The sequence below is a fragment of the Lagopus leucura genome, unplaced genomic scaffold, assembly GCF_019238085.1.
Source record: "Lagopus leucura isolate 7727_CA_CO unplaced genomic scaffold, USGS_WTPT01 Super-Scaffold_100066, whole genome shotgun sequence".
NCBI lineage: Eukaryota > Metazoa > Chordata > Aves > Galliformes > Phasianidae > Lagopus > Lagopus leucura.
Genome location: NW_024962310.1, coordinates 324,374 through 337,904, shown reverse-complemented (window position 1 = coordinate 337,904; position 13,531 = coordinate 324,374). Strand labels below are relative to the sequence as shown.

The following is a 13,531-nucleotide window of genomic DNA, read 5'->3' as shown; positions in this document are numbered from 1 at the left end:
CTTCGTTAAAGAAGTCTCAGATGGTACTGTAACGTATATCCTTGTGTACTTGCACAAGGACATATGCCATTTTATAATCCAAACTCCTTTAATACACTCTGTACACTCACCTGTACCCATCACCTTTTCAATACCATAATCTTCAGTAATATTATGTGGAGATAATAATGTTTTGTCAGCTCAAATGTAAGAATTTGCTTTACTAGAGCAATGCTTGTTGGGATCGCTGAATAAATCTGACACAGTGTTTGTGCTGTTCAAGGACATCCCCTTTTATTTGGCTGACTTCATTTCTCCTTCTTGCTGCCACCATTTCACATTCCCACTGCTTTATCAGTAGGTGTTCCCAGATCCAGAATATTACCCTCTTCAACTAATATATCCCCCAATGGCTTTCCCAATGATGGACCAGCACATAAGAAAAAAAAAATAATAAAGCCACCACTTTATTTAGAGAAATCTTTTCTTTAATTGTCAGTCTGGAACGCTCTGATGAAAGCAGACTCAAACCGCCGAGGACAAAGTGATGGAAACTGCAGCCACGCCAGAAGTTGTCACATGGCAAAGAGGATAAGGAATGCCACCATCAAACAGAAGAGCCCCATGGCCTCAGACAGGGCAAAGCCCAGGATGGCATAGGAGAAAAGCTGCTGCTTGAGAGATGGATTCCTGCATGTATACGGGGGAGGGGGGGGGGACAAAAAAAAAAAAAATGAAGGGAAGAAAAAAAAAAAAAAAGGACCCACAGTGAGAAAAACAAAACACAACTAAATAAACCAGACCCCAAATCACATCACAGAAAGCCAGGATTATGCCATACAGTCATCAAGCTTTGGAGGATGAACCAGATTTATGGCAGCTAGCCACCATCTGGAATGGAAAAGCCATGATTTTTCCCTGGGTTTAACGATTTTCAGTAGCCATGTGAAACCCCCAAAGCTAATTTCACCTGCCCTGGTGGTACCAAGCACCAGTTGCCATTGATGACTAGTGTTTCATTCCTTCTAGGAGTAGGCAGAGCTCCACAGAACTTCTGCATCACCCAATAGTAAGTATAGGGTGGATTAAAACAGTTCAGGCACTTTCTTGTTTGTTTAAATGAAATGATGAAATGTAACATTCCTTTTACATTCCAAAGAGGAATGCTTCAGTTAAAGTATGCGATTCTACACGCTACACATATAGAGTAGAACATAAGCACCAGAAAAAGCTCCTCTCCTCTAAGTTTAGCGCTAGAAAGGAATAAATTCAAGCCAGCCTGGCATCTTACTTACCTGGCATAGCCAATGATCAAGCTGCCAAACACTGTCCCAATACCTGCTCCTGAACCAGCCACCCCAACTGTGGCAGCACCAGCACCGATGAACTTAGCAGCAGTGTCAATATCCCGGGAAACTGCACTAGTTTGGAACTCACGGCGGGTCAGCTGTGGATAGGACACACCAGCTGGCTGTGGGATACATGAAAAACAGGTTAATGGCATTGAATCATCAATATGGAAGTCATCTTAATAAAACATATTTTCACCTTTTATAATCTACTCAGGACAGAGCAAAAAATAATGCTCAGCTACCACTGGTCTGGGCTAGAAGCTATATACTTTATGCCCTTTACTAGCCGTTCTGATGATGTAAAAATCTTACTCTTCCACCTCGGGAGGAGTCATCAAGACATCAAGCACTGAAATACAGGAGCCAATTTAATTTACCACATAAAAGAGTCTTACCTGTACAGCCTGAGCCTCAGGCCTGCTGAACACAGACACTGAAACGGGCCTGGCCAGAGCCCTGGAGCAGCACCGGAACTGAAGCAAAACAGACCATTAATTCCTACAGTTAGATGCACCCTCATCAATTCTCAGAAAAGAACAGTGTTAGAAAATTTTCGAAATGTTTTAAGACTGAAAAAAGCATAGACAAATTTAGAGCATTCCTACTCTAGTCAGTTGGATGCAGCCCACGAGGAATGCTGTCACAAGCTGCAGGATCACAGCTGTTACTTCACAGCTCAGCCATTATCACAACCCCAGAGGTTTCATTCCTTGCTTGTATTTTGTGACAAAAGGATGACATCTCTGTGATAACTGCTTATCTCACACTGCTGTTGGGCTCACAGCCCAACAAATGCTTGCAGGGACAGTGGGCATCACTCTGCAGTCACCAGAGGTCACCTTGTTCCCCCCCCCCTTTGTTACCCACGTGTAAAATAGCTTTGTGGGACCCTCTCTCAGCCAGGACCGCCCAGAGTTCTGATCGCTGCCCCATTGGGAAAGCCTCCATACCCACACGGCCCTACTAAGCACCATTACACCCCTCTGCAGACAGTTCTTACCAGAGCCGGAGAGCTGAGAAGAGCCAAAGAAGTCGTCTGCATCTTGCTTTACCTATTACTAATAACGACAAGAAGGAATTAGGAATCCCAGTGCTGCCACATCCTCCTCGCGGCCCAACCCCACAGATCAAGAGATCCGCATTTCTCCCTTCCCTCATTCTAAACACCCCAAAACCACCTCAGCACAACCGAGTCCCGGACGGAGCAAAGGGACAGCAGAGTCCCATCAAAGGGTACGGTCCCGGCCAGGCACACCCCACCGGCCAAGACCAAGGCCGCGGTGCCGCTCGAAGCCCCGGGGCCGCACACGGACCCCACCTGCGCGGCGTCCGCTCCGGGCTGCGACGGCGGCGGCTGTGAAGGGAGAGCGCGCCCCCACCCCGCTCACCTTGCCGTGTCCCCCAGCGTCCTCCGCGCCGATTGGCTACCGCTACATGCGGCGCGCGGCATTCTGGGACAACATCCTCGCTCCCCATTGGCCGCGGTCAGGCAAGCCCCTCCCACCAGCATCCGGGATAGCAGCATGGGGCGGGAGGACTGTGTTACGATGCTGGCCTCCATTGGTTAGTTATTTTCGCCACGCGCTCTGCGATTGGCTGGCAGGCTGGAGGTTTCCCAGAGGATCATGAGGCGCGCGGGCCGCTCCTCGAATCGTAGAGCTGACCATGGACATGGCGGTCGTTGCGGCGCGGGCTCGGCCGTCCTCTCACGCTGCTCTCCGGTACACCGGAGGCTGTTGCGGCCGCTGCTGTTTCCCGTTCCATAAATAAAGGTCCGTTCGAACACTGAAACTCGTCCTTGTGTTTTGTTGAAGCGCGGCTTTGCTTAGCGAAGCACCCCGCACCGAAGGCGGTCCTTGGCGCCGCGGCACCGAACTACAAATCCCAGCAGTGCAGGCGGAGCTGAGCCTGGGGAGGCGACCCTGGGCGGGGCGGCAGAGCCTGCGGAGGAGCGTTCTGCTTTTCCTGGTGCTCCGCTTCCTCCTCGGAGCTCTCCAGCCGTGCCTGTCGGTAAGTGAGCCGGGACAGGGTGTGGGGTCCTGGGGATGCCCTGCAATCCTGTTGTCCCCCTCTTCCTTCCCTCCGCTTTTTTTTCAGTGCAGGGTGGAAGGCTGATTGTGGACGGGGCTCGCTTACTGGTGAGATGCTTTCACATTCGATTCCCGGCAGTGAGTGCAGACTCTGGGCCGGTGGAGCTGGGAGCGGCACCCCGTTCCACCCCACGGCTTACGTAGGGATGCTAACAGGGGCTGCAGTCAGGGCACCCCAACGTGGCATGTAACTTGGCACATCAGCTTCCTGCCTGCAGCTGGAAATCAGCCTCACTTAAGAAGGGTTTGGTTGTTTTTTGTTGTTGTTGTTGAATCATGGGATGGATTGGGTTGGAAAGGACCTCAAAAATCACGTAGTGCCAACCCCCCTGCCAACCACTACATCAGAATGGGCAGGGCCTTATCCAAGCTGGCCTTGCACACCTCTAGGGGTAGGGTGTCTGCCCTTCCCTGGGCCAGCACCTTTCTGCCCTCTCAGTGAATAAATTACCCTTGACATCTCATCTGAATCTCTTATTTTACTTTAAAAGTTTCCCGCTTGTCTTATCGCTATTTACCCGTGTAGAAAGTTGATTTCCTTCCTGTTTATAAGTATCAGAAGGCTGCTATCAGAGCATTCTCTTCCTAAGATTGCATTTTCGGAATGCTGCAGCTTATAAAGAGAAGAAAACAACAGCAAAAGGAAACCAACCAAAAATCCCCAGAAAGAGGTTGGACCGTGAATATCAGAGGGAGTGTTGTATATTCCATATTGCTCTGTGTGAGGTGTAATTATCTCATTACCTCGGCTGTGGGCTGGGGCTGACCTTTACTTATTGCCGTCTGCAAAGGTGGGGCTGTGACCATTGCCTTGGTAGATCCAGCCTCACAGGACCTCTTCCTGCACTGCTTCAAAACTGTTCATGTAACAAACTTCATCTTAGTAAGATGTCTTTCTCCTCTACTTCCTGGAAATGGACTGCATGCTGTATCATCAGCACAGCCTGTGTGGCCATTGGGGTTGCTTTTCTGCAAGATCACTGTCATTTTTGCCAAAAAACAATACTTCATTTTTTTTTCCCCAGCAGGATGCGTTGTTTTGCTGCATCCAGGCACTGAATCCCACCAGCAGACATGCATGCGTGCTTTTGCTGCTAGAAGGCTTTGCTGCTTCTCTTCTGTGTAGCAGATTTGTAGGAAGGTCAGCAGGGTCTGGCTTATGGGGTCCCAAGCAGGAGAGAGGTTGTTACATTACATGGGCAGCCCTAGAGTTCCAGGCACTGTGGCTGGGAAGCAGTGGTCAGTCTTACGTTACTAAAAAGGATCTACAAACTGTCTTGAATTTAAGGAGCAGTCTCATCACAGCAGTAGGGACTCTGGCGTTCCCTTGTGCCTTGCTGATAAATATTGGTCCATGTGTAGAGGACCTTACAGCTCTGTCACTCCAAACTGTTCCTCTTCGTATCCTTCCTGGACACGATTATACTGGCAGCACGTGGAGATGAGATAATTACATTATGCTTTCTCCTCTCATAGACTTCCACAATGGATGAGACTTCAGATGAACCTCCCACTTCTGCTGTCATTTTAGACAGCGGCCACTTCTCCCAGGTCATCTTTAACAACGTGGAGAAATTTTATGTTCCTGGAGCAGACGTAACCTGTCACTATACTCTCACACACAACATTGTTCCTCGTGGGAAGGACTGGGTGGGCATCTTCCGGGTAAGTGAATACTGTGCAACCAAGTACGATTAGGCAGCTTCTGACAGAAACACATTGTTTGGCATTTAGTTGATACTTCAGCATTAGGAAAGGTCTTAAGGCTTTGGTAGAACACGGTAAAGAATTTATTTTCAGTGATAACCTTGTGTCATGCAACATTTTTCTTGTGCTCAGGGACAGAGTGCCAGAACTCTGTTGTTACTTGAACAGCTTCAAGGCCAACAGAACAGACCATGATACACAGAATCTGTGAAGAACAATTGCATTAAAGACCATACTGGCACCATCTCTTCCAATATGTTTCCTACTTCAGTGCTCCCCTCACTTACCTAACACATTCCATAGAATAAGGCATAAACTGGTGATTTTTGATTCATGCATAGATTGCAACTCTTAAGAAGTCAGGATATCATTACGAAAGTCCTCCCAGCAGCTGGTCTATGTAGTAATACTGTCCAATTGCCATAGGATAAACGTGAAGTATGTAATCCCTTACAAGAATTTTGCTGTTGCAGGTGGGATGGAAAACCACCCGAGAATATTACACATTCATGTGGGCTCCTCGGCCCAATGATGTCCGTGGTGATACTGCTGTGCAGCAACAGATCCAGTTCAAAGGTGGGCTGGGAGGTTGGGTCACTCATGGTATATATGTGCAGGTGCACACACAGGCATGCACACATCAAATCATTGCTGCCACTAATAAGTATTATATTCAGAATTACAGAATATCTTAGTAATGTGCTTTGGTAAACTTCAAATCCCACCAGCCTAATAGATTTGAAAGAAATACTTCAAGTCTACTGGGTTCTGCAATCCTGTCTGAATGATTTTCTTTGTGTTCCAATCCCTATCACGAAGAACTAGCAATGGTGAAGGAACAGTATTGAAGATGTCTGTTTTGCTAGCTTCTGACTTTCTGTGCTAGATAGTTAAGAGACTCAAATAATTAGAAGCTGCATGTGACAGTGTTGTTGTGTTTGTCTGAAGCTTATTACCTGCCCAAAGATGATGAATACTACCAGTTCTGCTACATTGACCAGGATGGTACGATCCGTGGAGCCAGTGTGCCTTTCCAGTTCAGAGCAGAGACTGAGGATGATATTCTGGTGGTTACCACACAGGTGTGTATCCTCTCGTCCCCTTCTTCTTCCTGCCTTTGCTTTTATTTGCCTTCCATTAGATGGGATTAAATGTGTGCACATGGGCAATAACTGAGGTGCTGTGAAGCCAGGCACATTTATTTTGCAGTTGGAGCATAGTGGTTTTTTATGCTTCCACTACAACTAAACAACTTTGCTTGCTAGGGAGAAGTGGAAGAGATTGAACAACAAAACAAGAATTTGCTTAAAGAAAATGAGGAGCTGCAAGCCAACTGTGCAAGTCTCCAAAAACAAAATACAGATCTGCAGGAAGACCTCAAGAAGACACAGGTACAACAAAAGTTCATATATGAAGTCAGAAGCTTTAATTCTGAAAGATAAGGTAAAAAGTCTGAGTCAGATCATGCTCTGTTGTATGCTTCTGGGAGAAAATGAAAGTGCTTTCTTCCTGTATTATCTGTTTAATCATTTAACAAGGGGTACAACACCTCTGCTACAATAATAACAGTGATGAACAAGAGGCATCATCAGAGGTGGGGTTCAGGAACATATTCAAAAATGTTTGGTAGGCTCTCCAGAAATTTCCAGCCCAGCCCTGTTCCCTAATGTTCCTGTTTTCTCTTTCAGTTTTGCTCAGGGCTTAGTGTAAACAAAACGGGGTCTGAAGGATACAAAGGAGAGATTTTCCTCCTTCACGTGGGCTGCCTGGAAGCATTGCATTTTGCAGTTCCAGTGCAGAGGAGGACTATTGCCTGAGTCCCATTTTTTTCTTCCTACTGACCTCATTTTTGATTTTCAGGAGCTACAAAATGTTTTGGAGTCCCTTAGGAGCAGCACTGAAAAACTGGAGCTGGAGCTGAATTCCCTGAAACAGGAAAATAAACACCTGAAGGAGCTGAATGAGTGCAGAGAGGCAGAACTGCACCAGTAAGTGTATCTTCAAGATCAATTTAAACAGGATTCCATGTAAGCAAACGTCTTGCTGTTGTGGATTAAGTTTCCACTTGTGAAAGTGTGGTGTGTTTTGACTTGCTTTGAACAGATTCAAAGAGCAAATTCAGAATGTAACCTCTGAAAAGGAACATCTGGAAACCAAACTGAAAACAGCCCTGGATCATGTCGATCAACTGCAGGTAGAAAACACATAGCTTCCTTCCTTTGATTTTATGGACAGTCTCTGATGGTCAGCCACAGGTTCTGGAGGTTTGCTTCATGCACCTAAAAGATCCTGTGCTTCTCAGTCATAACTATCTGTATTCACTTGCTGCCCACTCTTCTTTCTTCCTAGTCTCAACTTCTGAGTTATGAGAAGGAAATTGAAGAGCTGGTTCGTTTGGACCATGACAAGACTAAGCAGTGTGAAAGTTTAAAGGAAGAGAATAACCAGTTATGCATGACTATTACTCAAAAGGTAAAACCTTCCCTGAATATTAGGATGCTTGGGGAAGCCAGGAAAGAAGCTGAATGGTGTCCTTTGCAGTGACTACATAGAAATACAGTTCAATTTTAGGAAAAGTCTAGGAGATTTCATGACAAGGAGAAATCTCTATGGTGCTATGGGTGTCCACACAGGTAGTTCTGTGAACACACCACCTTTCAGATTCCTGTAGTACACACACATACATTTTAGTTTTGGAAGAGATGCCTGTCTAAGTAGACTTCATAATTCTGATTCTCTGTAGCAAGAAAATTCAATCTCTGTCTTCATCTTTTTTGATGAAGCAGATAGGTGGGAATTCAGAATGGATAGTTAGCTGATTGCAAATTGTTACAACTAGGCAAAACTGTTTCAGGGTGGAGACTTGTATAAATAAAACAATTTCAATCTGCCTAGACTATCTGCAGTTGCTTTTAGCTCCAAAAGGAAGCCGATGAGTAACTGGTGAAAGGCAGCAACCTTGCTGGTTTCCTGTATGCTTACATTTTGTCCCTTTCTCATTTTTACTACTGTAGATTTGCCATTTAATAATAAAAAAAAATGAAAAGATGGAATATAGTCAGAATGCCACGAAACAACCTTTACAATATAAAGTTTCTATTCTGTAGTTTAATGTTCTGCCTCACATTCCTGACCTGACATCTTCTTTCTTTGATTTCTCTTTGCAACTCTACCTGTGAAACTCTGGGAATTCTGATCAGGAGGAGCAAAAGAAAGAACTTAAACAGTGCCTGGAGCACTTGAAGGGATCAGAGGCCAAGCTGACACTTCGTCTGCAGAATGAACAGGTGTCCAGCATTTCTAGGGGTGCAGCTGGGGGGGGGGGGTGTCTCAAAAGTGCTGAGTACAGAGCTCTGCTATATTGTATAGAATTTGCTGGTGTCTGTTTAGGGGAGTTGACATTTACTTTAAGCCCCTCTGACTTCAAAAATGAGGTGCCTAAAATAGATGTGATTACCTCTGCTGTGATGCCAAATGTTCAGGGTTCTTACAGTGACACTTTGAGAATGACTGCAGAATCCCTATGGACTCTAGCTTACGTAATTTACTGATTTAATCCAAGATTTAATCCAAGATTCATTCCTCTCATTCTTAATGAGGACTGTGATACTATCCACAGTCAGTGCAGATGTCAGAGTACCAGGAAATGTGTCAACCTTGGAGGGCTCTTACCTGCCAGGGTAGAATCCTTTTCTTTAACCTCTCACTTTGACATGTTGTACATCCCCTCTGGAGGTCACGTCATCCTCTCATGCTGTAATGAAAATACAGAGCTTAAGTGGTTGGTGACACAGAGTTGCCCTAGGTCAAAATCTACAAAATGCTAAGACTCTTGTTTGAAGAGGTTTAATTGTTGGGAATATGTTGGCAATTAGAAGCTGCCTGTATGCGTGAACAGTGCTTGGAGCTGTCATCTTTTTGTTTGCCAGTGTCCCACAATTTAGCTAATAACACTCTTCCTTCATAGCAACAAAACAGTGACTTAATGAAAGAGCTGGAAGAGCAGAAGCGTTTGTTTCAGGCTTTGCAAGCAAAAAAGAAGGAATCTGATGGGGAAAATCAGGTGAGAACTTGTGACAAGTCCTTACGTTTTTCACGCATTGAATATGACACAAATCTGTCCATTAGTGTTCAGTTCCACTGACCCCTCCACCAAACAGATTGCTACCTGTGCCTTTACAACTGCAAGATTCTTTTCTGTCTTTTAAAATGTATTACTCTATTGCAGTCATCCTGTCTGCCTGAGCAGGCCACAGAATAGATCCTTGCACTTCCTTTCTTCACTTTCTGTCAAGCAGGACTAAGACTGAACTATCTGAAAACTGAAGAGCAATTTTTACTCTGGTTTAAGAAGAGCTGTGTTAGTTTAGTGTGTAAGTGCTCACTGAAATGGTCTCCTGAGCTCCTGGAAATTAATTTTGCCCTTCTGTCCGTTTGCAGCTATTAAGGAAAGAGAATGATTCCCTCCTGAGGCATCTCTCTCAGCCTAGAGACGTTTCTTCCTCTTTTGTTGCTTCACAAGCCCAAGCTTTTGTTCCAGCTCCTGAAGGCTTTGTATTTGGAAATCCATATCATGGTGAGAATACTTTACATTCTGTCTGATACCACAAATACACGGCAGGAAGGGTCTCAGCCAACTGTCCTCCCTTTCAAATTGGATGCTGTGGAGAATGCATTCTTAACAGCGCCTGTGTAGCTTTGTATGTTTGCAGGTGATTTGGCAGCTGCAAAATGCTGCCAGATGTTAAGAGCTGGTTTAAGTCATCAGCAGTCTGTCATTTACTGCAGAAAGAGACAACCATCACTTAGCTCCTTTGTCAGTGGGACAGCGAGTTCTGTAGCTTATGTCCAGTTTCTATAGTCCTAAATGTAGAGGTTTAGATCCAGAGCCACAGCCTCACATTTCAAGAATTATTAGTTATTGACACTGTTATTACATGTTAGTTATTGCACTGTTAATCGTTTGAAGTGGCTGAATGAACTTTTTCTTCTTTTTTCCCCAGCTGCAGGAGCAAATTGGGCAAGAGGCACAGGAATAGTAAGTAAAGGAGACATGAATGGACATGAATGAGTGACGTACAGACAAAAATCAGTAGTTCAAAATGAGAAGCACCAAGTTCAGTTCTGTAGCTGGTCGTCCATTTATTGTTTTAGTCTTGGTAATATAATGGACAATAAAATGGAACCATGTACACTTAGTCTGCAGAATTAGTAACATGTCAGGGAAGAGAAGTTCTGTTCACCTTAATCTTTAAAGAACAGCTTTTGGCAGCATCACATGTCAGAATGAGCAACTGCTAAATACTGTATTATTTTGTATTGCAAACATTGACTTGTGCCATTTAGGAGTTTTAAGTGTCATTTAGAGAAGCTTGGAGACATTTGAAAACTTCGATGTATTACAAGTCAGAAAGACTTGCCCAAAGCTGATGATATCTGACTAGCAATTTTTTTCTTCTTTTTGAAGAAAAAATACGAATTTTGTTTTGTATTTACTTTGTTTGCATTTCCTTTGTACTCCAGGATTCTATCAGGAAATGCCCCATATGCAATTGCATTTTTCCTGATAATATTGAAACAAGAGACTACGAGGCCCACGTGCAGGGCCATCTTCTGGAGTGCCCAGTCTGCAATGGAGCCTTTGACAAGTCCAACCAGCAGGTGTTTGAAGACCATATGTTGTGCCATAGCCTGGAACAATTATGAATCCTTATCTGTTCTGTAGAATAGGTGGTGGAGGCTGCAGCTTAGAATAGACCAAAATTATTCTAGAGACTTGATCTATGCTGGTAAGAAATTGAATTGTCATCCCTTTAAGTCCTCTGCCTTGGATCAAACAACTGTGCTTGCTAAATGAGTTACAAATCCTGTAATTAATAACTATCCAGGTAGGGTTAAACAATAGATCTAGTACAGCAGTACTCAGCTGATACAGGTCCATTATAATGGTTTCATTATTCAGTAGAGCACTGTGATTGCTAACCAAAGAGCAGAAGCATTGCATAGTCTTTTGGGACCACACCTTCAGTCTGGTTCAGCTTCTGGAACATAAATACTAATAAATACAGAAGTCTAAATAAGAATATATTTTCCTTTCTTCTTTTGTCTTTTCACTTTAAAAAAGTGAAATATATATTTATAAAGAAAGTACTTGTTTGTAGATCTAAAGGTCTAGGGTTCTTATGTCAGAGTAGGCAGTATAGCTTAGTGTACAATGAGGTGCATGCACTGTTGTCCCTTTTTTCCTGTATGACCAGACTGAAAGTAAATGGTGACACAGTCTATGCTTGTGTGGTCACTCTGACACTGTCCTGTCATGCATCCATCTCATGGCGAGGGAACCCTGATGTTTATGAAACAGGGAAAGTCAGAATGGCCTGGAGCCTGTAGGAAAGCAATAGCTGAGTTGCCATGAGAGTGCTGAGGATAAATGGGCTCTCAGTCTTGAAACTGGGCATCCTCATGTAAAGGAAGTGGTGAAAACCCTCCTGACTTAAAATGAAGAGCCTGTTCTCAAACCAAAACATTGTGATTGAAAACTGCTAAGTGCCTTGGGACATCACAACACTTTGTGGATGGATTATCCAGTCACTATTTTTATTTCTGCTTTGGGATTTTCAGATTATGATTAACAGTCCTTTTGTCCATGCACATACAAATGGGTGAAGTTTTATTATCCAGCTGTGTTAGACGTTTCCTGCTGAATATCTGAAGCAAAGGAAAATCATAAGAAGTTTACATAGAGTCTTAAGACCATTAAGAGTAACACAGACTTTAAAATGTTTTGATTCTACACATGATTTTTTTAATCTGGGTTTAAATGGAGTATTTCTGCCTTTAAGATGTACACTGGTAAGCATGATTTTAAAAAATCTGTAAGAGAAAATAAGAGCAGAGAAAAAATAAAAGCTGTACTGAGAAAGTCCTTGAAAAAAGATGACAAGTGATTTAAATAAATTGGAGGAATTGTTGGTGTCTTAATGGAGCTATTTGCAAGCCTTGGATTACTTTCTGAAGCTTTTCTCTAACAAAGTACTTAAGCACATCTCTGAATAACTTTTAGCATGCAACATAATATCTCAATGTTAGTGGGGCTGCTGCTGTCTAATAGGATCTACTGAACTGGCAGATCTTCATTGGCTTCTCTCAGCATGGAAATGTATCAAGAAATCCAAAGGATAGGATGTTATTCATTACTGTAATGTGTATCAACATTCCTGACGTATCTTTATGCCGATTTTGGCAAATATTCTGTCATTGTGAGGCTAATTTTTAATTGGGCACCTGTTTTCTCAGGAAATATCCCACTGGTTTTCAAGAAAATGCTCCCACCCCAAAGCTTTTCTACGCATCCTCATTCAAAATTACATTTTCTTTTCCTTTTCCAATTCTTTTCCTGCTTTACATCTTGACCAAAGCAGATCAAATGCAGAGAGTAGAAGCAGTCTTTATTAAAACTCCAGCAGGTCGCCCAAATACCACTTACCAGCCCTGCTCATTTTCTACACTGCTGTTAATGCTGGCTTTAGCAGCTCAGATCCTAAAGCCTAGCCCTGTCATTAGTGGTTAGTTGTGTTACAGTGCTAACCGTGTCCCTGAGCTACCACTGCCAAGTGTTGATGTTGCTTCCACCCCTTGTAATACTCTGGTGCCAACCATTTTCTGCTTGCCACCTCCTACCATCTCCATGAGAGCTCAGAGCCCATTTTGAGGTGCCAGCCATAGGACACAGACAGCAAGCAGGTGGCCGGCAGAGGGGGTCAGACTGCAATAAATCTCACGAGGATGCTGCATTTCAAAGCATTTTAAGGTATGCCGTTTGTTTTCTGCAATAACGATCCAGATTCAGACTTTCAAGACATAATATACTTCTGCCTGACACATCCTGAGCAGCCAGGGACCAATTTACCTCCAAGTACAAACTACACTGTGTTTTTTAAGCAGATTTTCATTTTTCATGTAATTTACAGCTTTATGTATGTTACTGATGTATTTAACATTTGGAATTGCAGTATGTTTCAACCCTATCTCAATTGTATGGTTTAAAACAGAAATAGCTCAAATGGTTGATAATTAGATCTAATTATACTTTGGATGAGATCCCATTTACGTTGATATGTATTGCATGAGGACCTTGAAATAAATTTTCAAAAGTGACAGTAGATACTTGGCACAATCTATGTCTGGAATCACATGGAATCTGACTGAATGGGCATTTATTATATATAAATATTTAAAGGGGTATAAAAATTTTGCAGGCCAAATGTCTGTGGATGGAAAACACAAACCAGATGACAGCATCTCCCAGCTGCAAAGGCATGCTGTCGATTGCATAGGGCACCAGACTGACAGTTCTTTCCATCAGAAAGACCATCATCTTGCCTGCAAAAAGGCTTTTTTTGG

General features: G+C 43.6%; 2 protein-coding genes across 5 annotated transcripts; one reads left to right on the top strand and one right to left on the bottom strand.

Annotated features, from left to right (window-relative positions):
- Nucleotides 1-430: 430 nt before the first annotated feature.
- Nucleotides 431-2,768, bottom strand: ATP5MC1 (ATP synthase membrane subunit c locus 1). Of its 3 annotated transcripts, none has more exons than XM_042886936.1 (5): nucleotides 2,720-2,768; nucleotides 2,332-2,389; nucleotides 1,727-1,804; nucleotides 1,275-1,450; nucleotides 431-669 (listed from the first exon to the last, which is right to left on the bottom strand). In XM_042886936.1, the coding sequence occupies exons 2-5, from the start codon at nucleotides 2,371-2,373 to the stop codon at nucleotides 555-557; spliced, it is 411 nt and encodes a 136-aa protein (XP_042742870.1). In that variant the 5' UTR covers nucleotides 2,374-2,389; nucleotides 2,720-2,768; the 3' UTR covers nucleotides 431-554. The 3 variants fall into 3 exon arrangements, with proteins under 3 accessions (XP_042742870.1, XP_042742869.1, XP_042742871.1); XM_042886935.1 differs by having other exon boundaries at nucleotides 2,650-2,738; XM_042886937.1 differs by lacking the exon at nucleotides 2,720-2,768 and adding an exon at nucleotides 2,510-2,624.
- Nucleotides 2,769-3,233: 465 nt separating this feature from the next.
- On the top strand, nucleotides 3,234-13,290 carry CALCOCO2 (calcium binding and coiled-coil domain 2). 2 transcript variants are annotated; one of them, XM_042886963.1, is made up of 14 exons: nucleotides 3,254-3,341; nucleotides 3,429-3,469; nucleotides 4,898-5,086; nucleotides 5,602-5,704; nucleotides 6,077-6,210; nucleotides 6,394-6,519; nucleotides 6,989-7,116; nucleotides 7,232-7,322; nucleotides 7,478-7,600; nucleotides 8,329-8,415; nucleotides 9,096-9,191; nucleotides 9,569-9,704; nucleotides 10,132-10,166; nucleotides 10,652-13,290. In XM_042886963.1, the coding sequence occupies exons 3-14, from the start codon at nucleotides 4,907-4,909 to the stop codon at nucleotides 10,832-10,834; spliced, it is 1,422 nt and encodes a 473-aa protein (XP_042742897.1). In that variant the 5' UTR covers nucleotides 3,254-3,341; nucleotides 3,429-3,469; nucleotides 4,898-4,906; the 3' UTR covers nucleotides 10,835-13,290. The 2 variants fall into 2 exon arrangements, with proteins under 2 accessions (XP_042742895.1, XP_042742897.1); XM_042886961.1 differs by lacking the exon at nucleotides 3,429-3,469 and having other exon boundaries at nucleotides 3,234-3,341.
- The last annotated feature ends 241 nt before the right edge of the window (nucleotides 13,291-13,531 follow it).

Excerpts from the sequence above, each read along its gene's own strand:
- ATP5MC1 (XM_042886936.1), bottom strand. The coding sequence starts at position 2,373 with ATGCAGACGACTTCTTTGGCTCTTCTCAGCTCTCCGGCTCTG. Across the intron at positions 1,451-1,726 it reads CTGAGGCTCAGGCTGTACAG|CCAGCTGGTGTGTCCTATCC; the intron begins GTAAGACTCTTT and ends TGTATCCCACAG. Across the intron at positions 670-1,274 it reads TTGATCATTGGCTATGCCAG|GAATCCATCTCTCAAGCAGC; the intron begins GTAAGTAAGATG and ends GTATACATGCAG.
- CALCOCO2 (XM_042886961.1), top strand. The coding sequence starts at position 4,907 with ATGGATGAGACTTCAGATGAACCTCCCACTTCTGCTGTCATTTTAGAC. Across the intron at positions 6,211-6,393 it reads TTCTGGTGGTTACCACACAG|GGAGAAGTGGAAGAGATTGA; the intron begins GTGTGTATCCTC and ends TTTGCTTGCTAG. Across the intron at positions 7,323-7,477 it reads ATCATGTCGATCAACTGCAG|TCTCAACTTCTGAGTTATGA; the intron begins GTAGAAAACACA and ends CTTTCTTCCTAG.